This window comes from Ammospiza nelsoni, chromosome 2, assembly GCF_027579445.1.
Source record: "Ammospiza nelsoni isolate bAmmNel1 chromosome 2, bAmmNel1.pri, whole genome shotgun sequence".
Lineage (NCBI taxonomy): Eukaryota > Metazoa > Chordata > Aves > Passeriformes > Passerellidae > Ammospiza > Ammospiza nelsoni.
In genome coordinates this window covers 118430296-118458112 of record NC_080634.1, presented here as the reverse complement: position 1 = coordinate 118458112, position 27817 = coordinate 118430296, and the positions used below count along the sequence as shown (strand labels likewise).

General features: G+C 40.9%; 1 protein-coding gene across 1 annotated transcript in view; it reads left to right on the top strand.

Annotated features, from left to right (window-relative positions):
• The window catches only part of MORC3 (MORC family CW-type zinc finger 3), a 32249-nt gene extending 4646 nt beyond the window's left edge, over nt 1-27603 (top strand). The window contains exons 2-17 of the mRNA XM_059466023.1: nt 1431-1503; nt 3828-3960; nt 7662-7876; nt 11689-11836; nt 15802-15949; nt 16035-16166; nt 16435-16554; nt 16972-17069; nt 19019-19123; nt 19229-19351; nt 19447-19521; nt 20555-20597; nt 21537-21721; nt 22252-23086; nt 23210-23373; nt 25994-27603. Of these exons, the coding sequence (XP_059322006.1) occupies nt 1431-1503; nt 3828-3960; nt 7662-7876; nt 11689-11836; nt 15802-15949; nt 16035-16166; nt 16435-16554; nt 16972-17069; nt 19019-19123; nt 19229-19351; nt 19447-19521; nt 20555-20597; nt 21537-21721; nt 22252-23086; nt 23210-23373; nt 25994-26147 (2751 nt within the window). The 3' untranslated portion in view covers nt 26148-27603. The remainder of the gene's footprint in view (nt 1-1430; nt 1504-3827; nt 3961-7661; nt 7877-11688; nt 11837-15801; nt 15950-16034; nt 16167-16434; nt 16555-16971; nt 17070-19018; nt 19124-19228; nt 19352-19446; nt 19522-20554; nt 20598-21536; nt 21722-22251; nt 23087-23209; nt 23374-25993) is intronic.
• Nucleotides 27604-27817: the final 214 nt, after the last annotated feature.

Below are 27817 nucleotides of genomic sequence, written 5' to 3'. Positions count from 1 at the left end.
TTGCCCACATGTGAGGTTTCCATTAATACCCAGAGGAATTTTCTTTTGGATTCAGAATTTCTTGGAGGTGTTTGCTGGGAGCTCCCTGGCTTAGGCTGACTCCCTGCACCAGATTCTGCAAACCTGGAGCTCTGCAGCACAGATGGCAGTGAGGAAGGTGCTGTCTGCTCCCTCTGGTGCTCCATGGAGAAATCAGGGATTAGGTTGCACTAGGAATTGTGTCATGTGCTGCTGTGACCTGAGAATCGAGGTGACAGCTCTTGGCACCTTCTGTTGCTCTGAGCCGGGGCTGCTGCCTCTCCTTGTGGCATTTTCCTGTCTGTGCCTGCTTTGTGGCTCAGAGTTTGCTTTTAGCATCATTCCTTTTCACCTTGGGGCTTTGAGGTGGCTGCTTGCTTTTATTTGCACTTTTATTTACACTTGTGTTTTATTTACACTTCATCCCTTGCTAAAAGTGCTTGTGAACAAATAACTCTGTAAAAATGCAATGTGGGTATGCACACGGTATTTATAATCTCGCTCAGATTTTCTCTGTGCAGTAATGTGGATTTTGCTGTGGGTTTTGTGTAACTCAGTGGTACAAGGGCAGTTTTCAGTGGTTTGTGTTCATTTTGCTGCTTTTTGTGCCATCACCACGAGTCGGGCAGGGGGGCTTGGGCAGATCTGTGCAGGGGTTTGTGTTAAAGGCTTTGTGGGAGTGTAACCGTGGATTCCTCAGGGGTAATGCAAACACAACCAGCAGCTGCAGCACTTAAATTTTTTCCAAATGTTTCCTGGACAGGTCCTTAACTCACATGGATTTTTAGTTCTGCGTTTCCCAGTGTTGAAGTGAATGTGGGTGAGCCTGGGCTGGGGCTGCTTGGCAATTCCTTTGGCACTGACATCTCTGAGTTACATCCCATAAGGAGGTGCTGTATTTGCACATTTTCATCTAATTCTGTGCCTTTGGGTACATGAAATGTGTGAGATCCAAGTGCTGAAAGCATCAAGCACCCCCTGAGAGGGGATTTTGGTTGCTGTGGGCACAAGACCCCACAGAGGGTTTTGGGTGCTGCTCACTCTTCATGTGAGGTTTGAATCCTTCTGGTTTAAGATGGGAGTTTTTAACATCTGAGAGCTTCTCTTACTGGTTTGCACCATGGCTTTGATGTTTTCTGTAACCTTTGGCATCATTAGATAGCAATAGTTCCTTATATTTTTATAAAGATAAGGGTTGTTAGGATGACAGCCCATGCTCAGAACATGCTGAAACTGTGCTGAATTTCTCTTCAAGAGCTGTGTTAATGTTCCCTGCCAAAACCCAGAAATCAGTTCAGTTACAGCCTTTTGGTGGTGGTGTCCAAACCAGCCTCATGAAATTTCCTGTATTTAACAGCCTGGTTTCTGCCTTGGAGAGCCCAGACTAATGCCCTGCTTGTGCTTTATTGCAGCTGTGCCCAAAGTTCTTGCACACCAACTCCACCAGCCACACCTGGCCCTTCAGTGCAATTGCAGAGCTCATAGGTAGGTGATCAACAGCTTGGAACAATTCTTGTTTCTTGTTTCAAACCCTTTTCCTTCCTTTTGGGGAAAATCCTGGCTGAACATGCTCAGTGTTTTGCTTTTTGTTCTGCTCCTGTTACCTGCATTACCTGGGGCTTGTGCATCAGTTTGTTAGCTCCTGCTGATCATCCTGGCTGTGATTGTGAGCAGGAGTCACCTGGACATCCCCAGTGTTCCTCTTTTCCACAGGCAGGGAGTGAGGAGCTGCTTCCTCAAAATAAAGCTGTGGCCTGGGAGCCCAGCCAGGCTGACTGAGCACTCTGCTGCTGCCAGAGGGAGCAACCCTTGGTCACACATTTCCCTCCCCTTTTCCTTTCCTTCCTCTCCCCCCTTTTCCTTTCCTTCCTCTCCCCCCTTTTCCTTTTCCTTTCCCCCCTTTTCCTTTCCTTCCTTTCCCCCCTTTTCCTTTTCCTTCCTTTTCCCCCTTTTCCTTTTCCTTTCCCTCCTTTCCCCCCTTTTCCTTTTCCTTTCTCCCCTTTTCCTTTTCCTTCCTTTCCCCCCTTTTCCTTTTCCTTTCCCCCCTTTTCCTTTCCTTCCTTTCCCCCCTTTTCCTTTTCCTTTCCCCCCTTTTCCTTTCCCCCCTTTTCCTTTCCCTCCTTTCCCTCCTTTCCCCCCTTTTCCTTTTCCTTTCCCCCCTTTTCCTTTTCCTTTCCCCCCTTTTCCTTTCCTTCCTTTCCCCCCTTTTCCTTTCCTTCCTTTCCCCCCTTTTCCTTTCCCCCCTTTTCCTTTTCCTTTCTCCCTTTTCCTTTCCTTCCTTTCCCCCCTTTTCCTTTTCCTTCCTTTCCCCCCTTTTCCTTTTCCTTCCTTTCCCCCCTTTTCCTTTTCCTTCCTTTCCCCCTTTTCCTTTTCCTTTCCCCCCTTTTCCTTTCCCCCTTTTCCTTTCCTTCCTTTCCCCCTTTTCCTTTTCCTTTCCCCCCTTTTCCTTTTCCTTTCTCCCTTTTCCTTTCCTTCCTTTCCCCCCTTTTCCTTTTCCTTTCCCCACTTTTCCTTTTCCTTCCTTTCCCCCCTTTTCCTTTTCCTTCCTTTCCCCCCTTTTCCTTTTCCTTCCTTTCCCCCCTTTTCCTTTTCCTTTCCCCCCTTTTCCTTTTCCTTTCCCCCCTTTTCCTTTTCCTTTCCCCCCTTTTCCTTTTCCTTTCTTTCCCCCCTTTTCCTTTTCCTTCCTTTCCCCCCTTTTCCTTTTCCTTCCTTTCCCCCCTTTTCCTTTTCCTTCCTTTCCCCCCTTTTCCTTTTCCTTTCCCCCCTTTTCCTTTTCCTTTCCCCCCTTTTCCTTTCCCCCTTTTCCTTTCCTTCCTTTCCCCCTTTTCCTTTTCCTTTCCCCCTTTTCCTTTCCCTCCTTTCCCCCCTTTCCCTTTCCCCCCTTTCCCTTTCCCCCCTTTCCCCCTTTTCCCTTTCCCCCTTTTCCCTTTCCCCCCTTTCCATTTTTCCCTCACTCCAGACAATTACCCTAACAGAAGCAAGCAGGGATTTTTCAGCTGGATGAGGCCAAAGCTGTCCCAAAGGAGGAAACCTGAGCCCTGTGGCTGTGGAAAGGCCTGGCTGTTTTGGGAGTCCAATCTGTTCAATCATCTCAGCTCTTTTCACACTCCAAATACTCAAAACTTTCAGCTGTACCTGTCTGTATTTTGTCATGCTGAAATACATTTTATTAAATATTTCACCGTGATGCAATTTGGACATAAAGTTTATAGAAAGAAACCTGCCAAGGTTTCAGTCACCAAGCTGTGATTCTTTATTGGCTTGAGCTGTTTTCTGTCCCTGAGCTGGACCTGCAGAGCAGGCAGTGAGGCAGAGGTGCCACCACATCCCACCCCACCCTTCTCCCCCTGACAGATCCCTGGGGATGGGGTAAAAGATGGACACGAGTGGTGTTGGGGCAGCTGAGGTGGGCCTGGCTTTGCTGCCAGGAGGGCTCTGTGGAGCTCTGGTTTCTCTTTAGTCATGTTTGATTTTCACATCCTCTAAACACAAAGTTGAGTCTGAAGCATTTTGCAGTAAGGGCTGGGAGAAAGCAGACATTGCACCAGCTGCTCTGCAGGCAGGAAATGAAACTGGAACCTGGGCTTGCTTTCATTTTCTGTTCTGGTGTGAGCTGCTCACCTCCAGCTCCATCTTTGGTCTTTGTGTCACTGCCATTGATAATCTGGGATGTTTTGTGTTGGTTTGGGTCAGGTTCTCCTGGGTTGGATGCAGCTGTTCCATCCTAACACTCTGATTGGCTTTAAAATGTGTCTGCACTCAGTTAATTTTTGTTTTCTGGTGTCCCACCCTGCTCTCCTTGCCCTCAGACAACGCCTATGATCCAGATGTGAGCGCCAAACAGATCTGGATCGACAAGACCGTCATCAACGACAACATCTGCCTGACCTTCACCGACAACGGCAACGGCATGAACTCTGAGAAACTGCACAAAATGCTCAGGTGGGACCTCCTGACCCTGCCTGCTATAAATCCCACCTCTGCTTCTGCTATTGCTCACTGGATTCCTGCTTCTCATCCATAATTCACTGACTTTGCTGATAAATTCAGCATTTCTGAAGGTTCTAAAGGTCCACGTGAGACTCCAGGGCAGGCAGATGCTGCTGAAGCTTCCCTGTAACATTGTCAGGGAACTTTTACCTCATCATTTCTTTCACCTCATAATTTACTTTTACCTCATAATTTACTTTTACCTCATAATTTACCTTTTATCCTTTCTCTCAGCCTTCCCTTTATGCTGTGGAAACTCTCTGTAGTGGCTGCTAGTGGAGATAAGGAGAATTAAAATATTTTTATTACTATTATTATTATTATTATTATTATTATTATTATTAATACTATTACTATTACTATTACTATTGTTATTATTACTGTTATTATTACTACTACTACTACTACTGGAGATAAGCAGAATTCAAATATTTTATTTTTACTATCATCATAATCTTTATTATTATTATTATTGTTGTTATTGCTATTGTCGGAGATGAGAATTCAAATATTTTTACTATTATTATTTATTATTAAGAGTAATAATGATAATAATAATAATTTGATACATGAAATATGTGAGATCCAATTGCTAAAAGCACAAAGCACCAAGCACTCCCTGAGATGATGATGTTGATGATTATTATTATTATCTGAGATAAGGAGAATTCAACATATTATTATTATTATTATTATTATTATTATTATTAATAATAATAATAATAATAATAATAATAATAATAATAATAATAATAGTATGTACATTAAATATGTGAGATCCAAGTGCTAAAAGCACAAAGGCATCAAGCACCCCCTAAGATTATGATGGTGATGATTATTATTATAATTATTATCTGAGATAAGGAGAATTCAAATATAATAATAACAATAATAATAACAATAATATGCATTAAATATGTGAGATCCAAGTGCTAAAAGACAAAAAGCACTCCCTGAGAGGGTCTGAGAGGGGATTTTGGTCACTGTGGGCACAGACACACTTGTTTTTGTTTAAGTTAGTGAATGAGAGAAAAAGGGATATTCAGCTCAAACCCATTGGAATATTAATAATATAGAATGTATTGTAGAAAAATTTATGGATTTTCTATTTTTTAAATGGTTGTCTATTTATCTTTAGGGTTGGAACTGATTTTTCTCTTATTTCTACAGTAGCAAAAAGCTTCTGTGCAATTTCTCTCAGTGTAAAAATTGCTCTGCCTGTAGATTTAAATTTGAGCAAGCTTGAATTCAAACTGTTCTTTTTCCATTAGATACCATAATAAATCCTAAATTCCATGTGCAGTTTTACTGGAAGTGTGATACAGAAATGGAAAACTTGCGAATCAAACTTTATCTAGGAAGCAGAGAGAGGAAAAAGACAGGGTTAGGGGCTTTTATTAGTATTTATTGTGGAATTAAGGATAACTACCAGATTCTCATAAAAATGCTTTTTCATCTAATTCCAAATTTTTAATTCCATACTTATTTCTAAGTATGGATATTTCTGTTCCACACTTAAAAGCTGGAAGTAGATTTCCCCGAGTTTTTGCTGTGTGGTTTTAGCAGCATTGTCCAGGTGATTTTAGGATTTAATTGTTCAGGAATCCCTGACTTCTAAAACAAGAGGGTTGGGTTAAATAATTTGCCAGTCCTGCACTTGCATCTCTTGAACCCTCAAGTTTTGCAGGGATTTTTTCCCACCCTTGATGCCTTGAGAACCTGACCCAGAGCAGAGGCTGGACAGAGCTAAAGAATAAAGCAGGGATTTATTAGGAGAACTCAATGGATGCACCTCAGGCAGCACCAGAGCCCAGCCAGGGCTGCACCCAAGATGAACCAAAATGGCCCCAAAATGGACAACCAGTCACAAGGTCTCTCACTTTTATCAGTTCTGCTCTGTGGCAGTCATTTTCTGGAAAAAATCCCCTTGCCCAGGATTTCTCCTGGGAAGCTGAGAAGCCCCAGAGAAAAAAGGAAAAAAAATTCTTTTCTCATTCACTTCTCCTGTGCTGTGCTCACATGTGGAATGTGTTTGGAGATTGTTTACCCACAGGTGATTGTTTCATTGCTTTCATGTCAATTGTTTTCACTTATTGACCAATCATGGTCAATCTGTGTCAGGACTGGAGAGAGTCACGAGTTTTCATTATTATCTTTTTAGCCTTCTGTAAGTATATCCTTCCTGTGTTCTTTAGTGTAGTATTCTTTAATATAATCTAGTATCTTAAAATACTAAATTAGCCTTCTGAGAACATGGAGTCAGATTTATCATTCCTCCCTGCCATGGGGCACCCCACAAATCCAATACTGCTCCATTTGCACTTGCAGTTCATTGTCCAATTCCAGCTTTAGGTTATGCAGTCTGTCTCAGTTTGCAAAGCCAGGAGTCTGCTAAGGAAGGCAGGAGCCTCCCCTGAAATGGAGAATGCAAACCCTCCCCAGCCCTCCAAATTGCTATAAATTTTAAATTAAGGGGCTCTCAGGCAAAAATATGGGAGCAGGAAATAACAGTTCTTTAATAGGGGGAAAACAAAAGGATAAAATAACCAATGCAGTACAGCAAAACAACAGTGCCAGAGTCAGAACCCAACCTGACACCCTGTGGGTGTTGGCAGCCCCATTGGAATTGTGGCTCAGCCCTCCTGCAGTGTCAGGGGTGGTTCTGCTGGAGCAGGGGTCCTGTAGAGAAGGATGTTCTTCCTCTGAAGATCCAGGGGAAGGAGAGGCAGCTGCTGTTCCTCTGGGGAATCCAGTGCAGAAGCCGTGCTGGTGTCTCAAAAACCTCTGGATTATATCTGGGTAGCAATGCTTGGCTCCTCCCTCTGGGCTCCCATCTCCCAATGGGATGCTGCAGTTCTTATCAGCCATGCAGGGACATTCAATAGCTGTTATCAGCAGATGTCCCCTCCCGAGGGAGGAGTGATTGTGGATGAGATAAGGCAAACTGCCCACTTGACAAAAGACAGCTGCCATACAGATGGTGATAGAATCCATCTTGCCTTGCAGTCTGGAACACAGTCCCACCCTGCTTGTTTTTCTCTCTCCAGCCCACGGGGTTTGTGCTCTTGGGCTGAGATTTGGATCATTTGTCCTTGGTGCCCAGCTGGAGCAGACAACTTTTATGAAAAATCCTTTCCTTAGGATTTTGTCCTCCTGAGAAGCTGAGAGGCCTCAGGAACAAAATGTAAACAATGGTTATCTGCTGCTGTGGAATGCAACAGGTGCATCTGTGGTTGGCCCATCTTGGATGTTTATAATTAATGGCCAATCACAGCACAGCTAGCTCGGCTCTCTGTCCGAGCCACAAACCTTTGTTATCATTCTTTTCTATTCTTAGCTTAGCCAGCCTTCTGAGTGAGGAGAACTTTTTCTTCTATTCTTTTAGTATAGTTTTAATGTAATATATCTCATAAAATAATAAATCAAGCCTTGTGAAACATGGAGTCAGATCTCCATCTCTTCCCTCAACACATGACCCCTGTGAGCACCGTCACACCCAGCTGGAGCAGGAATTGTTTTGTGTCCCTGCTCTGTGCGCAGAGCTCACCACCCCATAATCTGAAGCTCAGACACACACCCTAAAGCAGCACAGAATGTGAAAACCATAAAAGCTCCAAGCTGAGGCCTCACCCTCCCGTGTTCTCCCATTGCAGCTTCGGTTTCAGCGAGAAGTCGGTGATGAACGGCCGCGTGCCCGTGGGGCTCTACGGCAACGGCTTCAAGTCGGGCTCCATGCGCCTGGGCAAGGACGCCATCGTCTTCACCAAGAACGGCGACACCATGAGCGTGGGGCTGCTGTCCCAGACCTTCCTGGAGGTCACCAAGGCCGAGCACGTCATGGTGCCCATCGTCACCTTCACCAACCAGCATATCCTTCCTGCGAGCCCGGGTGTTAGCGTTCACAAACACATAATCACGGGGGATTATATGCGGTGCTTTTTATTAAGAGCTCTGGGAATCGGGGTGTGTTCAACCCAAATCTGACTCCGACCATACATCCGAAATGATCGTGTTTTATACTGATGCCGAATTTTGCCCCAAAAGGCGAAAATAACTGCCTAAGAGACTCAGCTGAAGTCTAATAAGCAGGAGGTATTTTATTGCGACGCGTCGGGGAAATCACAAAGTGGATTTCCGAGTTTCCCGTAACAAAAGCAAGCTTTTATACAGTTTTGGATATAGGATTACATCAGATCATATACATAATCATATCTTTGCATGAATATTCATATGGGGCGTGGCGTAGGCGGAGCGTGGGCGGGGACACTTCTTTTGAGGATCTTCTTGGTGGTCATTGCGGTTGCCTTCACCATGGGCTGGGATCTCCTGATGAGTCTTCCTCTTTAAACTTTTGAACTTCTTTCCTAATTTGGTCAATTCCCGGTGTACTTGGCTTGGTCTCTATGGCTTGGCAAAGTTCTTAGGGTTGGTTCGACATTGTTGGCTCTGAACATCGTTATCCCATCGCTTTTTCTATCCCTCTTTCCTGTCATTGTGTTCCATGCTTTAGCTAATTAATTGCTCTGTGTGTTTCCTAATACTATACCTTCTTCAAATGCTTCACATTCTATGTTTTAACTCATCATTTCTTGAGGGCTATCTGTTTTGGGGCTTCAATACTCTATCGTTACATAACTTTCATGTTAATTATTAAACTTACATTGTTCTATTGTATACATAAATTTAGCCCCTCTCTGAATTTCCAGCATAGTTTCTCATTATTCTTCTTATGGTTATATAATAATAATATAATAATTACATTTATATATAATAATTACATTTATATATATACATTTATATAATAATAAATACATTTAATAATATATAATAATATAATAATTACATTTAATTACTAAACAACCATCACATAAAACAATTATATAATTTATCACACTGCTTACGCAGGTGCAGTTGATCAGGGAAAGCACAAAGCCCAACATTTTAGATTCTGTCTTTAACTTTTTCCAGGGCTCCACTATCATTGGCAAAGTTTTCTCTGAAGAGAGGAGATAAGCTTGGAAATTTATATTGAATTTTCAAATTTGACAGCCATCATATATAAAAAGTGAATTCATATCAAATTTTCAAGTTTATTTGGACAGGGATGATAATATCAAAATTTCAAGTTTTTATCAAAATTTCAAACTTAATTTATATCAAACATGAATTTATATGAAAATTAATATCAAATTATCATCAAATTTTCAAGTTTATTTGTACAGGGATGATAATATCAAAATTTCAAACTTAATTTATATCAAACATGAATTTATATGAAAATTCATATCAAATTATCCAATTTATACAAAATTATCAAATTTATATCAAATTTTCAAGTTTATTTGTACAGGGATGATAATATCAAAATGTCAAGTTTTTATCAACATTTCAAACTTAATTTATCTCAAACATGAATTTGTATGAAAATTCATATAAAATTATCCGATTTATACAAAATTATCAAATTTATATCAAATTTTCAAGTTTATTTGGACAGGGATGATAATATCAAAATTTCAAGTTTTTATCAAAATTTCAAACTTATGAATTTATATGAAAATTCATATCAAATTATCCAATTTATACAAAATTATCAAATTATCATCAAATTTTCAAATTTATTTGGACAGGGATGATCATATCAAAATTTCAAGTTTTTATCAAAATTTCAAACTTAATATAATTTATATCAAACATGTGTTTATATGAAAATTCATATCAAATTATCTAATTTATACAAAATTATCAAATTTATATCAAATTTTCAAATTTACTTGTACAGGGATGATAATATCAAAATTTCAAGTTTTTATCAAAATTTCAAACTTAATTTATATCAAACAAGAATTTATATGAAAATTCATATCAAATTATCCAATTTATACAAAATTATCAAATTTATATCAAATTTTCAAATTTAATATAATTTATATTAAACATGAATTTATATGAAAACTTACATCAATTTTCAAATTTATACATGGATGTTTATATCAATTTTCTCCTTGGAGATAAGAAAAATTTTGAAATTCATATCAAATTTTCAAACTTATATCAATTTTCAAATTTATATCAAATTTTCAAATTTGATATAATTTATATGAAAATGTATATCAATTTAAAAATTTATATATCAGTGTGTCTATGAAAATTTCAAATTTATATCAATATTTAATATAATTTTATATCAAATTTTCAAATTTATATATTGGTGTTTATACCAAAATTTCAAATTTATATAAAAAATTTAAACTTATATCAATTTTTAAATTTAATTTTATATCAAATTTAAAATTTGATATAATTTATAACAATTTCTGTGAATATTTATACGGATTTATATGAAAATTTGAATCAAATTTTCAAATTTATATATCAGTGTTTATATCAAAATTTTAAATTTATATAAAAAATTTAAATTTATATAAATTTTAAAATTTTATTTTATATCAATTTTTAAATTTTATTTTATATCCAATTTAAAATTTGATATAATTTATAACAATTTCTGTGAATATTTATACGGATTTATATGAAAATTTGAATCAAATTTTCAAATTTATATATCGGTGTTTATATTAAAATTCCAAATATAAATAATTTTTACTATAATATTTACATAAAATTTTTAATTTGATATAATTTGTATAAAAAATGAGTTTATACAAAAAATTCTATCAAAATTTTTCATTTTCAAACACGTATGGATATTTATATCAAAATTTTCTCCTTGGAGAGGAGTGACAAAGCAGAACATCCTGGGGTTGCTGTAATTGCTTCAAACTCGGAGCCTTGCGGGAGTTCTGAGGGGATTTGGGATTTGGGATTTGGGATTTGGGATTTGGGCACTGGGTGTGACATTTCCCTGGATGTGCAGTGGGATTTGGGATTTGGGATTTGGGATTTGGGCAGTGAGTGCTGACATTTCCCTGAATGTGCAGTGGGATTTGGGCACTGGGTGTGACATTTCCCTGGATGTGCAGTGGGATTTGGGATTTGGGCACTGGGTGTGACATTTCCCTGGGGTGTGCAGTGGGATTTGGGCACTGGGTGTGACATTTCCCTGGGATGTGCAGTGGGATTTGGGATTTGGGATTTGGGCACTGGGTGTGACATTGCCCTGGATGTGCAGTGGGATTTGGGATTTGGGCACTGGGTGTGACATTTCCCTGGGATGTGCAGTGGGATTTGGGCACTGGGTGTGACATTTCCCTGGGATGTGCAGTGGGATTTGGGCACTGGGTGCTGACATTTCCCTGGATGTGCAGTGGGATTTGGGCAGTGAGTGTGACATTTCCCTGGATGTGCAGTGGGATTTGGGCACTGAGTGTGACATTTCCCTGGATGTGCAGTGGGATTTGGGCAGTGAGTGTGACATTTCCCTGGATGTGCAGTGGGATTTGGGATTTGGGCACTGGGTGTGACATTTCCCTGGGGTGTGCAGTGGGATTTGGGCACTGGGTGTGACATTTCCCTGGATGTGCAGTGGGATTTGGGATTTGGGCACTGGGTGTGACATTTCCCTGGATGTGCAGTGGGATTTGGGATTTGGGCACTGGGTGTGACATTTCCCTGGGGTGTGCAGTGGGGTTTGGGCACTGGGTGTGACATTTCCCCATTTGCAGCAGTTCTGCCCCTGTCCCTGTCCTTGTCCCTGTCCCTGTCCTTGACTCAGCCCACGGCAGCTCAGTGACCCTGCAGAGTGCAGGAACAGCCTCAGGGCCATCCTCACCCATTCCCTGTTCTCCACTGAGGAGAAGCTGCTGGCAGAGCTCGATGCCATCATTGGCAAGAAGGGCACCAGGATCATCATCTGGAACCTCAGAAAGTAAGAGAAACCCAGTCCCTTACCTCTCTTTAATTTCACATTTTCTTTCAGTATTTGCAAGCATAGAAGGATTTGGAACGTTAGAAAGTAAGAGAAACCCAGTCTCTTACCTCTCACTTTTCACATTTTCTCTCAGTGTGTGCAAACACAGAAGGATTTGGAACCTCAGAAAGTAAGAGAAACACAGTCCTTTACATCTCTTTAATTTCACATTTTCTTTCAGTATTTGCAAGCATAGAAGGATTTGGAATCTTAGAAAGTAAGAGATAGCCAGTCTCTTACCTTTCATTAATCTCATATTTTCCTTCAGTCTATACAAATACAGAAGGATTTGGAACGTTAGAAAGTAAGAGAAACCCAGTCTCTTACCTCTCACTTTTCACATTTTCTCTCAGTGTGTGCAAACACAGAAGGATTTGGAACCTCAGAAAGTAAGAGAAATGCAGTCTTTTACATCTCTTTAATTTTATATTTTCTTTCAGTGTTTGCAAACATAGAAGCATCTGGAACGTTAGAAAGTAAGAGAAATCCAGTCCCTTACCTGTCAATAATTTCACTCTTTGCACACACTGAAAAAAACATAGAAGGATCTGGAATCTTACAAAACAAGAGAAACCCAGTCCCTTACCTCTCATTAATTTCACATTTTCTCTCAGTGTGTGCAAACACAGAAGGATTTTGAATCTTACAAAGTAAGAGAAATCCAGTCTCTTACATCTCACTAGTTTAATATTTTATTTCAGTGTGTGCAAACATGGAAGCATCTGGAACCTCAGTAGGAGAAATCCAGTCCCTTACCTCTCACTAATTTCATATTTTCTTTCAGTGTATACAACCAAAAAAGGATTGGGAATCTTAGAAAGTAAGAGAAATCCAGTCCCTTACCTCTCACTAATTTCACATTTTCTTTCAGTGTATGCAAACACAGAAGCATTTGGAACCTTAGAAAGTAAAAGAAATCCAGTCCCTTACCTCTCATTAATTTCACTCTTTGCATACACTGAAAAAAACAGAAGGATCTGGAATCTTAGAGAACAAGAGAAATCCAGTCTCTTACAACTCATTAATTTAATATTTTCTTTCAGTATTTGCAAGCATAGAAGGATTTGGAATCTTAGAAAGTAAAAGAAACCCTGTCTCTTACCTTTCATTAATCTCATATTTTCTTCCAGTGTGTGCAAACATAGAAGGATTTGGAACCTCAGAAAGTAAGAGAAACCCAGTCCCTTGCCTCTCTTTAATTTCACATTTTCTTTCAGTGTATGCAAACATAAAAGGCTTTGCAATCTTAGAAACTGAGAGTAATCCAGTCCCTTGCCTCGCACTAATTTCATATTTTCTTTCAGTGTATACAAACACAGAAGGATTTGGAATCTTACAAAGTAAGAGAAATCCAGTCTTTTATCTCTCACTAATTCCACATTTTCTTTCAGTGTTTGCAAACATAGAAGCATCTGGAACATCAGTAAGAGAAACCCAGTCCCTTTCCTCTCTTTAATTTCACATTTTCTTTCAGTGTGTGCAAACACAGAAGGATTTGGAATGTTAGAAAGTAAGAGAAAGCCAGTCTTTCACACCCCACTAAGTTCACATTTTCTTTCAGTGTGCAAACATAGAAGAATTTCGAATTTTAGAAAGATAAACTCAGTCTCTTACATCTCATCAAGTTCACATTTTCTTTCAGTGTGTGCAAACATAGAAGTGTCTGGAATCTTAGAAAGTAAGAGAAATCCAGTCCCTTACCTGTCAATAATTTCACTCTTTGCACACACTGAAAAAAACAGAAGGATCTGGAATCTTAGAGAACAAGAGAAATCCAGTCCCTTACCTCTCATTAATTTAATATTTTCTTTCAGTATTTGCAAGCATAGAAGGATTTGGAATCTTAGAAAGTAAAAGAAACCCTGTCTCTTACCTTTCATTAATCTCATATTTTCTTCCAGTGTGTGCAAACATAGAAGGATTTGGAACCTGAGAAAGTAAGAGAAACCCAGTCCCTTGCCTCTCTTTAATTTCACATTTTCTTTCAGTGTATGCAAACATAAAAGGCTTTGCAATCTTAGAAAGTAAGAGAAATCCAGTCCCTTGCCTGTCAATAATTTCACTCTTTGCACACACTGAAAAAAACATAGAAGGATCTGGAATCTTAGAAAACAAGAGAAATCCAGTCTCTTACCTCTCATTAATTTCATATTTTCTTTCAGTGTTTGCAAACACAGAAGCATCTGGAACCTCAGTAAGAGAAACCCAGTCCCTTTCCTCTCTTTAATTTCACATTTTCTTTCAGTGTGTGCAAACACAGAAGGATTTGGAATGTTAGAAAGTAAGAGAAAGCCAGTCTTTCACACCCCACTAATTTCACATTTTCTTTCAGTGTGCAAACATAGAAGAATTTCGAATTTTAGAAAGATAAACTCAGTCTCTTACATCTCATCAAGTTCACATTTTCTTTCAGTGTGTGCAAACATAGAAGCGTCTGGAATCTTAGAAAGTAAGAGAAATCCAGTCCCTTACCTGTCAATAATTTCACTCTTTGCACACACTGAAAAAAACATAGAAGGATCTGGAATCTTAAAACAAGAGAAACCCAGTCCCTTACCTCTCATTAATTTCACATTTTCTTTCAGTGTTTGCAAGCATAGAAGGATTTGGAATCTTAGAAAGTAAGAGATAGCCAGTCTCTTACCTTTCATTAATCTCATATTTTCCTTCAGTCTATACAAATACAGAAGGATTTGGAACATTAGAAAGTAAGAGAAACCCAGTCTCTTACCTCTCACTTTTCACATTTTCTCTCAGTGTGTGCAAACACAGAAGGATTTGGAACCTCAGAAAGTAAGAGAAATGCAGTCTTTTACATCTCTTTAATTTCATATTTTCTTTCAGTGTGTGCAAACATAGAAGCATCTGGAACGTTAGAAAGTAAGAGAAATCCAGTCCCTTACCTGTCACTAATTTCATATTTTCTTTCAGTGTATACAAACACAGAAGGATTTGGAATCTTACAAAGTAAGAGAAATCCAGTCTTTTACCTCTCACCAATTTCACATTTTCTTTCAGTGCATGCAAATATAGAAGGATTTGTAATGTTAGAAAGTAAGAGAAATCCAGTCTCTTACCACTCATTAATTTAATATTTTCTTTCAGTTTATACAACCAAAGAAGGATTTGGAATCTTACAAAGTAAGAGAAATCCAGTCTTTTATCTCTCATTAATTCCACATTTTCTTTCAGTGTGCAAACATGGAAGAATTTGGAATTTTGGAAAGATAAACCCAGTCTCTTACATCTCATTAATTTCACATTTTCTTCCAATGTGTGCAAACACAGAAGGATTTGGAATCTTACAAAGTACGAGAAATCCAGTCTCTTAATTTTCACTAATTTCATATTTTCTTTCAGTGTATACAAACAAAGAGGGATTTGGAATGTTAGAAAGTAAGAGAAATCCAGTCTCTTACCTCTCACCAATTTCACATTTTCTTTCAGTGTTTGCAAACACAGAAGTATTTGGAATCTTAGAAAGATAAACCCTGTCTCTTACCTGTCATTAATCTCACATTTTCTTCCAGTGTTTGCAAACACAGAAGCATCTGGAACCTCAGTAAGAGAAATCCAATCTCTTACCTCTCATTAATTTAATATTTTCTTTCAGTGTGTGCAAACATAGAAGGATTTGGAACCTTAGAAATTCAGGGAAATCCAGTCTCTTACCTCTCATTAATTTAATATTTTCTTTCATTGTATGCAAACACAGAAAGATTTTGAATTTCTTTGTGTGTGGAATAACTGGAACGAGCTGTGTGCAGTTTACACATTTGAGTCCAGCTTCCCATTTTTTATTTTAGCAAATCTCTGAGGAATTCCCCTTTTTTCCTTCTTTCCTGGCTCCACCACAACACCTCCTTTTGCATTTGCTTTTCCCCCCCCCTATAATTAATACATTTTCCCATCTTCATTCTTAGAGACAAAAATGACAAACCAGAATTTGACTTTGACAAGGACAAATATGACATCAGAATTCCAGAAGACTTGGATGAAACAGGCAAAAGAGGCTACAAAAAACAGGAGAGGATGGACCAGATTGTTCCAGAAAGTGATTACTCCCTAAGAGTACGTGTTGGGTCTTTAAAATTGGGATTATTTTTGGAAGCTGGAGGGTGTAAATGTTTTAATTTTAACAGAATCTGTTTTATAGGCTTACTGCAGTATTTTGTACCTGAAGCCAACCATGCAGATCATCCTGAGAGGGCAGAAAGTGAAAACACAGCTGGTTTCCAAAAGTTTGGCCTTCATTGAGAGGGATATTTACAGACCCAAATTTCTCAATGTATCCTTTAATATTTCCTTTGCAGAACTGAATTCTGTGACTGGATTTTGTTCAGTTCTGTTGATACATTTTGGGTTATTTTTTGTGGGGGTTTGGTGTTTGTTTGGTTTGGTTTTTTGTTGTTGTTGTTTTGTTCTGTTTTTTTTAAGTCCTACTGAAGGAATTATCTCAATATAAGAAAAGAAAGCTCTTAAGACCCACTCAGATTAACTCCTATTTTTTGTGTTCTCTGAAATTCACCCTATTTTTCCTTAATATCTGCCCAAAGGCCAAAACAGTCAGAATTACTTTTGGATTTAACTGCAGGAACAAAGATCATTATGGAATAATGATGTACCACAAAAACAGACTCATCAAAGCTTATGAGAGAGTTGGCTGTCAGTTAAAGGTAAGAGATTGAGGCTTCAGAGTATTTCAACATCGTGATAAATTCCATTCAAACACTGATTTAAAAAAATACGGATGGAAAGCAAGATATTGGTGTATACTTTATAAAATCACCTTTTTTTACTGTGTGCAGAAGTTAAAAATTGTATTAAGTTGTTTGGTTTTGAGGCTGTTTGATACAAAAATGAATTTGATACAAATATGAATCTGAGCACATCTTTCAGGACAAAAAGAGGGGTAAAGCAGAGGATTTGTTCTTTAGGGGTTTATATCAAGACTTTCTCCTTGCAGAGCAGTCACAAGCCAGAAAATCCTTTTTCCCCACTGTAGATACAGTTAATAATTACCTCCAGCAAACTCTTGCAATATTGGCATGGATTTTGTGTTGGTTTTCCTGATAAACTTTAATTCCTTGCAGGCAAACAACATGGGTGTGGGTGTTGTTGGGATTATTGAGTGCAACTTCCTAAAACCAACTCACAACAAACAGGATTTTGACTACACCAATGAATACAGGTATTTTTATCTGCATTTTCTAGCCCATATTATTATTTCCTGGGAAACACTTGATAAAGCTGCTTCTTTAAATAGGAAGAATAAAAGTTTCTGGTGTTGTGGCCAAACCTGGTTTAAATGCAAACAGTTCTTTTTAGATCCTTTTTTGTCTGCCCTCCTCTTTCCTTATAAATATTTTCCCACAATAGCCACAGCACCTTGTTCCCATGTTTTTCCTGGATATTCTTTAGTTGCTGTTCAGGAGGAGGCATTTTCCATGTGCCCAGCAGGGCTTTTAATGTGGATTTTAATGTGGAAATGTTGGGCATTGACTGCAAACATTGATTGAACCATTTCCTGTGTGTGGCACCAGCAGTTCCCTTGGCACAGGAGCTGGGAATGCCCTGGGCAGGCACAGGGAGCAGGGAATTTTTCCACTTTTTGGGGTGTTTTGAACACTTTACATGAAAAGGAGGTTTCCTCAATCCCTTGGGTTTGATTTGTGTGTCAGCACCCCAGGAAATCTGGAATTTGTGCCCAACCATGTCCAAAAACTGTAATTAAGTCAATATCCAGACAAGGGGGGAGAATCAGAGGATTATTAAAGCTGGAAAAGACCTCCAGACCTTCGAGTGCCTCATCCAGTTGTGCCTGGACACAACTTTGGGGTGGAGGTGTGAGTTCATCTTACAATTAAATTATAATGAGCCAAGTTCATCTGAGGAGAGGGAATTCACCCAGCTGCTGCTTCATTAACAAAACAGCTTCTCCTGTCCTGGCTGCTCTGTCAGCTCCTGGGGCCATGGAGTTCCCATTCCTGCAGGGATCCCAGCAGGACCTGGCTGTGGTGTCCCCAGGAGCATTCCCCATGGCAGCTGCATTCATTCCATGCAGCAGCAGCAGCTGCATTTCCCCTCTGCTTTCAGTGCTGTGAATGGCAATGGAACTCCCCAGCTTTGTCTGCTGTTACCCCCAGCCACCTCCCCTGCACTTGGGACGTGGGTGGGCACAGGGACACCGCACTTGAGACAGATCCTGGGAAGCTTTTTGTGCCAGGAGTGCTCCAGGATTTCACGAAATATTTTGTTTTGGGCTGGAAAGTTGTGAACCCGATGGAAAGGTGCCCTGCACTTCTCCCTCCCCACAAAGGGGACGTGGTCCCATCCATGGCTCGCTGCTCCTTTCTGCCCTTCTGTGTCCCCTGGCTCAGCAATTCCTGCAGAGCTGACCTGGATCCAAGCTCTGGTCACACTTGGAGTTCACTGCACAAACATTGGTGTTGGTTTGAGGCCCGGGGCTGGGCTGGTTACTCATGCACTGGATTGCTCAGAGCCGGATTCCAGGGGCTCCCCTCCCCTCCCCTGGGGCCTTTGTGCTTGTTGCTCACCTCTCCCTCCTGGGCGTGCCAGCTCTGGCAGTCCCTGAGCTGCACCAAACAAAAAACTCAGAAACAAAACTGAAAATTACCCTGAGTGAAACTGAGCTGCTCCTTTTATCAGAGTGCCGAGTTTGTATCAAATGTTTGCCAGCTCCTTGTTGTAAAGTTGGACATCAGCCTGAGAGTAGCCATGAACCTGCACTTGGGATGTGCAGGAACAGCCAGAACCAAGGTCAGGTGCTGGATTGGTTTTGTGCTTTTTTAAATTCCCAGGTTGAGGCTGAGCTGGTGAAGCCCCTCCAGGATTTGCTCTGTCCATCAGCAGCACTTTTGATTTCAGTCTTTGTGCTCTGACTTGTATTTCCAGGAGTTCCTTTGCTGACAAACATGACTTCAGACAATTCCTCACTTCTACAGGTTTCTAAATAAAAAGTTTTTATAAAAGAAAAAAGGAAAAGCTTTTTTCCCACTCTTATGCAATTAGGAATATTAAAGTGGTTCATGCACTTTTTCTGTCACTGGAGTTTATAAAGTTTTTTTCTGTGCTAGAATTGGATTGTTCAAGGTGATCTTTAAATTCTTTTCTTTGCAGACTCACAATAGCAGCACTGGGAGAGAAGCTCAACGATTACTGGAACGAGATGAAAACCAAGAAAAACGAGGAATATCCCTTGGCTCTGCCCGTCGAGGAGATCCAGTGAGTCCCATGTGTGACAGCAGGGAGCCGAGCACTCTGTCCCTGGTCTGTGTGACAGGAGAGCCCTCCCTGGCGTGCAGGTGCTGATTTATTTGGGTTTTTCAGGAAACAGCCTGACCAGACGTGGGTGCAGTGCGACGCCTGCCTCAAGTGGCGCAAGCTGCCGGACGGGATCGAGCACCTGCCCGAGAAGTGGTACTGCTCCCTGAACCCCGACCCCCAGTTCAGGTAAGGGACACCCCGTCCTCACACCCCCCTGGCAGCAGCAGGGCTGCTCAGCTCCTTCTCCTGTGGGGTTTTCTCTGTTCTCTTCCTTCCCTCAGGAATTGTAACGTGCCAGAAGAGCCGGAGGATGATGATTTAATACACCCCACGTACGAGAAAACCTACAAGAAAAAGTGAGTTCTGAGACTTCTACAGGGCTCTAAACACTACCAAGGACAGCTGGGCAGCATTTGGGGTGACAGCCCAGCTCCCAGAGAGATGTTCCAGAGGATTTGGCAGTGTGGGAACAATCAGTTTGGGATGTCCCATCAATAAATGAACAATCAGTTTGGGACATCCCATCAATAAATGAACAATCAGTTTGGGATGTCCTATAAATAAATGAACAATCAGTTTGGGATCCCATCAATAAATGAACAATCAGTTTGGGGTGTCCTATAAATAAATGAACAATCAGTTTGGGGTGTCCTATAAATAAATGAACAATCAGTTTGGGATGTCCTATAAATAAATGAACAATCAGTTTGGGGTGTCCTATAAATAAATGAACAATCAGTTTGGGACATCCCATAAATAAATGAACAATCAGTTTGGGACATCCCATCAATAAATAAACAATCAGTTTGGGATCCCATCAATAAATGAACAATCAGTTTGGGGTGTCTTGTAGATAAATGAACAATCAGTTTGGGACATCCCATAAATAAATGAACAATCAGTTGGGATGTCCCATAAATAAATGAACAGTCAGTTGGGATGTCCTGTAAATAAATGAACAATCAGTTGGGATGTCCCATAAACAAACTCTGAGGGCTCTTAGGAGACCTTGGCTGTGTAATTTTCAAAGGCCCACATTGAAGCATATTGAAAAGATCAATACATTTATTTAGGAATAAAAGGGTTCTTAGCTAAGGTGCATGACAAAAACTGATTTAGGTAATTGTGATGCTGCCTTATATTCCAGAAGTGGGAGTTTGGGGTTGTTGTAAATATTTTAATCAATAATCTAGAGGGAACTTGCTGGAAGTTAAGCTAACCTCAGATAAGCTTCCAGCTTTCTGAGGAAATTTTCATTCAATAAACAAAAATACTTGGATTATTGTACCTAGCTGAGATGAGGAGTATTGTTTGCTTTTAGATCTTAGATTTAGTTTTTATAATTGAATCTAAACATTTCATTCCTATTCTTTCCTTGCTGCTGTGCAGGGACAGGGAAAAACTGAAGAGGAGACTGGAGTACAGCCACCAGGTAACTGCTGGGGCTGCCAGGAGCCTGCCTGGGTCTGCTTCAGCATCCACTTGTACTTTGCAGGATTTGCTCAGCATGAGGAAACCCCAAATCCCCTTTCTTAGCTGGAAAATCCACCACCTTTCTCCTTAGGAAGGAGTTTGAGAGGGACAAAGGTCCCTGGGCAGAACTGGAGGGGATGGCAGTCACTGGTGGCTGTTCTTATGGCAGGACACCCAGTTCTTGAAAGAAGACATTAAAATCCCAACAAATCCCTTGAAAGGGGATTTGTTGGAGACAGATGTGATGAGAACATAAAAGTAAAGATGCCCCTAAAAGTGGGGATTTCAGTGGGGACAGACAGAGGTGGAACAGCTACACTTGTGCAGGGAGACACTCAAATTCAGGTTAAACCCAGATGCAGATCCAGGTGTTTGATGGGGAGGTCTGGATTCTAACTCAGAATCAAATTTTTTAAGTAGGATTTCATTTCAGTTGCATTCAAAGTCAATTTCTGACCTAAGATCATTTCTGGAGAAGAGATGCTGCATGTGCTGTTTTAACCTATTTATTTTATTTTACTGTTTCTCTGCCACTGAATCTCCCCCACTACAAAAGGAATTTCGAAAAGTGAAAAAATTGCTGATTTTGGGCCAATTGAGTGAACCCTGAGCAGCTTTCCCAGAGATGTATGTCCTGGTGGGCAAACTCCAGACAGAGACACAGCTTGGGAAAAGCTCTTGCCTGGGATTCTGCACAGCACTTTAAAATGAAAAAGTGGATTTGCAGTAGTCTAGTCAGCATTTATCATCCCAAAATCCTGAGCCAGGGTTCAAGGAGGTACTTGGATATAGAAATGTCAGAATTTTAGGTGTTGGTATATAAAGAATTGCTTAAATCTCTCCTGAAGAATCTACTAATATCTGTTTATTTCCATTCTTAACTTACATTGTCTTATAGATCAATAATGAAATATTTTTAAAAACATCTGTTTCTTCAAGTAAAGACTTCAAACCATTCTCATCTTCGAGTGCAAAGGAAGCTCTTCCAAGGTTACTTATACCAAAATCCTCAGATGCTTCTGTTAGAAGATCTCTGCCCATTTTAATTAAAGTATCTTCTCCTCATTTGGATGCTGATAGCAGGTGAGTGGACCTGTACAAAGGAGATTCCTGTTTATTTCTAAAATTAATAAATTATTGAAAATGATGGGGAGAAATTAATGAAAATGATGATTGGGGGAAGCTTCAGCTGCTGAAATTCCTGTGGGAATTCTGGGAGCATGGGAAGCTCCAGGAGACTTTGTCAAGTACAAAAGTGAATGTAAGAAAATGAGAAAGGAGCATTTTTAGTGATTTGTCTGCTAAGGAACAGAATTTGTGTTCTCCACACTCCACAGGCTTTCAGTTTTCCTGAAACTCTGTGGGGGTGTTCTGGGGATACTGGGTGTGTTTCAGAATAATGTGGGAGTGTGGATGGCAGGCACTCGTTTTTGCAGGAATTTATTCTGATTAAAATCCCATGCAGGTGATTTTTTTGAGTGGTAGTTTTTGAACAGTGCTCAGAGAAACACTGCACGTGCTTGGAAACAAATAATTTGGCAGAATTTAAGCAAATAAAGTGATGATTGTAATATTTTAATAAATAATGATTATTTGAATGTTTTCCTCCTCAGCCTCAAAAGGAGGACGCAGAGCTGTGCGACACCCGTGTCCCTAAAGACGCCTCGGCTCAGCGACAAAACATTCAACAACCACGAGGAGGAGGATGATGATGATGAAGATGTCATCATTTTAGAGGAGAGCAGCACTCCAAAGCCTTCAGCAGATCCTGATGTTCCTGTGGTAAAAACAGAATGCATCAATTTGGATCAGGAGGAGAAGCAGAAGGAAAACTCTGCCGTGGGGGAACCTTGCAGTGCCAGCACTTCAGAGGCAAGAAGCGAACAGCTGAGCTCAGCAACGCAGACAGAGCTGCCAAAGCTGGTGGTGAAAAAGGAGGAGGTGGAAGACATCCCAGTCCAGGTTCCTGGGCCAGGGATGGAAAAGGAGCAGCCCAAGGTCAATGGTGTTCCTGAGACATCTGTAGAGATGGAAAATGAACTGAAAAATCAGCTGCAATCATTGAACAGAGAAAAAGAAATGTACCAAAGCAAATGTGAAGCGTTAACCAAACAGGTGCAAACACTGGAGCAGCAGCTTTTGGAGATGAATAATAAATATGTGAAAAAGGAGATGTGCCATCAGGCCACGGAGACAGCTCCCTCCTGTGCAGAAGGGAACGCTGATGGGAGGAGCCTGGCAGAGGTGACAGCTCTCTATGAGCAGGCCCTGGGCGAGATAGCAACGCTCAGGGAGCAGTGCAGCACCCTGCAGAACCTAAAGACTGAGTGCAGCAAATGTGCTGATGGAGAGAGCAGGAGTGAGCTGGATGAGATGGCCGTGCAGCTGGATGATGTTTTCAGGCAGCTGGACAAGTGCACCACTGAGAGGGACGGCTACAAAAGCCAGGTAACCTGCTAAAACACTCCTAACACTGTGATTATCTCTATTTTTTACTCCCTGTTTCACAGCACTTCTACTACACAAGGTTTTGAATAGTTTTCACAGCTTTATTTTTCTTTTGATTGGCAGATTGAAGTCCTGGAAGTGGAGAAGAACCAAATGGCCTGTCAGTGTGAGGAGCTCAAGGCAGAGCTGGCTCAGTTAAAAGCTTCAATCCCCCAGGCTGTAGCACGTGCAAATGATTCTACCACCAGTAATGTAGAAGACTCTGTAAATTTTTCTGATGGAGAAAGGTATCAGTTTTGTTCTTTCTAGATGTTATTTCAAGATTTTTGCTTGTTGGTTGTATTTCAAATGTTTTGATGAAGGTTATGTTTGATAATTGTATAATAAAATGTGATGCTTGCAATTCTTTTCTACTGCCTTTTGTGACTCCTAACTAATGTTGTTGTTTTTTTCTTTTTTATCAAGTGATGTTTGTGATTTATGATTTGTGTGAGCAGGATTGGCCACAACAGAATAGCAAACAGATGCTTCTGAAAATATCCCAAATGTTGAATAATTTCTAAACACAACTTGCAAACCAAGGAGAGAAAAGGGAGGCAGGAAAGAGGAGGGTGATCATTATTTTCTGCTGTAATGAACTTCACTTTGAGAGTCTGTTTTTCCTCTCTTGAATCAACTGAAGAGTCTGGATTTGAAACTTTCCTGTAAGAACTCCTTGCTGCAGGCAAATCCTGTGGAATCAGGGTCTGGGGTGTGTCTTGGAATTCAACAAGGATTGAAACTTCCAGCTGGAGAGCTTGGAGCTCTTGGGAAGTGGGAACAGCTCACACAGAAAAAACCCAGAGCAGGGGGAAGCAGAGTGAGCTGAGGTCCCTGCTAGGGGAGAATCAAAGGGGGAGCATCAGCTGGGATAAAAGGGGACTCAATTAAGGGATCGATTCAGCAAATTGATCCATGGGACCAGATGAGAGGCATTTCAGAGGGAGCTGAGGGCCTTGTAGTATCTGCAGAAGTTAACATTCCTGGAAAAAGGCACTTGTTATGCTCATATTTAGGACAGCCAGAGCTCCATCCCGTCACTGCAGCCTCAATCCCAGGGAAAACATGGAATAAATCTGCCTGGAAGCCACCTGGAGCCCCATGTGAGTCAAAAGGGAGTAAGGACAAGCAGCATGGGGTGACTGAGGGCAGACTGGGGAGCAGCAGCAAGGCCAAGAATGGAAAAGGCTTTTGCACCTCAAGTCCTGTGTCCACTTCTGTGCCACTTTAAAAGGACATTGAGGGGCTGGAGCGCAGCCAGGGAGGGGCTGGAAAACATCCAGGGAGAAGCTGCTGGGGGGGCTCAGCCTGGAGAAAAGGGGGCACAGGGGGGACCTCATTGCTCTGCACAGCTCCTGACAGGAGGGGCAGGGAAAGGAGGAGAGGAAATGGTCGCAGATGGCACCAGGGCAGGCTCAGGTTGGAGATTGGCACAGAAAATTTCCCTGGCAGAGTGGTCAGGCCTTGGGCTGAGCTGCCCAGGGAGGTTTGGAGTCACTGTCTGTGGGAGTGTTCAGGAGAAGCCCTGGGGATGTCATTTTGGGGGATTGTTGGACTGGATAATCCCAAAGTTCTCTTCCAGCCCTGGGGATCCTGGGATTCATGGCCTGGGTGACAGAGCCAAATGAACTCAATACATTCCTGATGCCATCAAATTGGAGAGAGCACAGTAGGGCAGAGCTGCTGCTGAGGGACTTTGACCAATTGGACAGATGAGCTGGAAAAAATCCCCTGAAAATTCCACAGAGCACCTGTGAACTCCTGCCGGGGCAGAAGCTGGAGGAAGTCCCGGTGGTGCTGGGGTGGCAGGGCAGTGACAGCCAGCAGTGAGAGCCAGCACAGTGACAGCCAGCAGTGACAGCCAGCACAGTGACAGCCAGCAGTGACAGCCAGCACAGTGACAGCCAGCAGTGACAGCCAGCAGTGACAGCCAGCAGTGACAGCCAGCACTGCGCTCTGCTGGTGGCACCTCCCAGCTCCTGCTGGGCTGGGCCGGGCCGGTGACTCCTCCCTGCTGCCGGGCATTGGCAGCCCAGCCACGGAGTGCTGGATCCAGAGTGAAGAATAACCTGGATAATTTCCACAGACTCAGTCTTAAAAAAGAAATTGACCCACATTAAAAATTACCTGTCAGCATTTAATTTTATTTTTCATTACAGCTCCGATGTGTGTTTATCAAAAGAATTAGCAAATAAATGCAGGAGTTGGAAGTAACGTCCCCCACAAGTTGGTGGAGATATGGCAGCACTGGGAGAGCTGGAGAAAGGATCTGAGAGTAGAAGGAAATGGGCCACAGAAGGGATGGCTCATGGCAAAACAGTTTGATCAGGAAGAGGACACAGCAAAGACATCCAGGAAAGAAACCAAAAAAAGGGAGGCACAGCCTTTTCCCTGGGCTAGAACTCCCACTTCCTGTTTATATTTTAAAGCCTTTGGACCAACTCCTCTTTCTTGCCTTCTCCTCTCTTTTTCTCTCCTTTTGTTCCTGTGGGTTGTGGTAGTTTGGGTTTCCAAATGGATAAAAATCCCAGGCCTTAAAACTGCTTTGAGAAATACAGGTGGTGTGGGGGAAAGGATTGTACCAATGCTTATTGTGAAATATTTCTGACAAGAATTCAGTTTAGTATTGGTTTGAAACGTTGAGGGAAAATTTGAGGGAATATCCCCCTTCAAGCTGAAAACTGAAGAAGAGCTTGGAAAACCTGACGGATTTAGAAATAATCTTGATGCAGCTTGACCTGCATCCATTTTTTTGTTGTTTTATGGGAGTCATGGAGCACCCCCAGCAGGATTGTGAGTGCAGCTGTGCCAGGTGAGCTCTGAACCCAGAACCCATCCCCAGCTAATGCTGTGCTGCTCTCTCCCCAGCCTGAAGCTGCGCTCCCTGCGAGTGAACGTGGGACAGCTCCTGGCCACCATCATGCCCGACCTGGACCTGCAGCAAGTGAATTATGACATTGATGTGGTGGATGAAATCTTAGGGCAGGTGGTGGAACAAATGCATGAAATCAGCAGTACTTAAAATCTCGGTGTTTTAGCAGAGTTTTATTGCTCTTCCGTTATAACCTGTAGGTTCCAGACTGTAAATGGGGCTGCTTCACTTTATATATTTGACATAGTTGGATCTCTCAGTGTAAATATTCCACATTTAGCTGTTCACTTCCTCCTCAAGGAGCACTGTCAATACTGACCCTCCCTGATGTACTTAATTAAGGATTTTGCTTTGGAAATGTATTTGTAATTAAATTTGCAGATATTTTTACTATTAGGAATCTTAATACTTTTCTACAGACACCTTTTGGTTGACTTTGGATCTTATATAAGCATTAATACCTGTGAGTATTTCCTCTTTTAAAGTAGTGAAATATCTTAGAAATGCAAAGAAAAAGAACATCCTTGATTTCCTTCCCAGAGTTGTGTATCCCACAGTGTTGTTCCATTGCTCCCAGCAGTGTTCTGTGTTGCATTCATGGGATAGAAATGTGAGTAGTAGGTGAGAATTTGGGCCATATTTGGAGAATATTTGTGTGGTACTACCAAAAGAAGGGTTCTTAAGGCTTTTATCCTGAAAACTGGGGATGGACCAGTTGGATGGAAGCACTTGGAAAAGGTGGGATGTTTCTTTATCTGTGGTGTAAACAACAGGGTGAAAATGTTCAGCTTCAACAGCTTTAGACAGTTTTTACTTCAGGCAGGAAAAGGGAATTCCTCTTTTTCACATCCCCCCCTTTAGAGTTACGTGCTCTAAATCTTCCCACTTTTCCATTATCATGGAAAACCTGGAAGCAATGGTACCAAGAGAAATTCCCAGCCAGCTGCAGGGATTTCTTTCCCAGTCATTGGGAATGACAAACTGGGTGGCAAAGACAGCAAATCCATCTTTTCCTCTGTGGTGGGATTGGTCACCCAAAGAGCAATCCAGAAAAATCATTCTTGCTTTGAAATTCAATACATAATTTAATTAGTGTTCAGTATGTTAATTCTTAGGAAGTATCTTTTTTTTTTAATTTAAATAAAGCCAATATTGTGGCTTTTGCACTGCTACTGTCCTGAGTGAATCCCTTGGTGTCCCTTTGAGCTGCAGTTCAGTGGAATTCTTTCCATGGACAGTATTTCAGTGAAGATCTCTCTCTATGCCAATAACGGGAATGCACTACTGTTGTACTTTATCAAGAGAAATTGAATGTTTGATTTGGGAAGAGGTGGCTGTAATATAACTATGTATGACTTTTGCAAAGTTTATATTTCCCATTTCTTGGTGTGTAGCTTTTCCATTTCTTAATCATTATTTATTATGTTTCATCAGACTGTAGCTGAATTTCTTGTAGGCAACTGGCAAAATAGAGCACATGTCTATATTAAAAATGGCAAATTTGCAATGTACATTTACACTTTGGACAATGGTGGACTTATGGAAATGGTTTCTATTTACTTGTTAAAATGTATTTTTTGTAAAAAATAAAAAGATATGAATTGGAGTTTGCAGGATCCCCACTTGTGTTTGTTTCTAAATAAAGCCTGGGTCAGTCTGGTATTGGACTGGGATGGGAATGTCCTGGATATGGAAAAGCAGCACTGGTATAATCCAGAGGGTTTTAGTGGAATGGAGCTGAATTTCAGAGAGCTGAATTTCCACAATGCAGCTGAAATTTCCAAAATCAAATTTGGAAATTTTCAAATTTCCAAATTCAG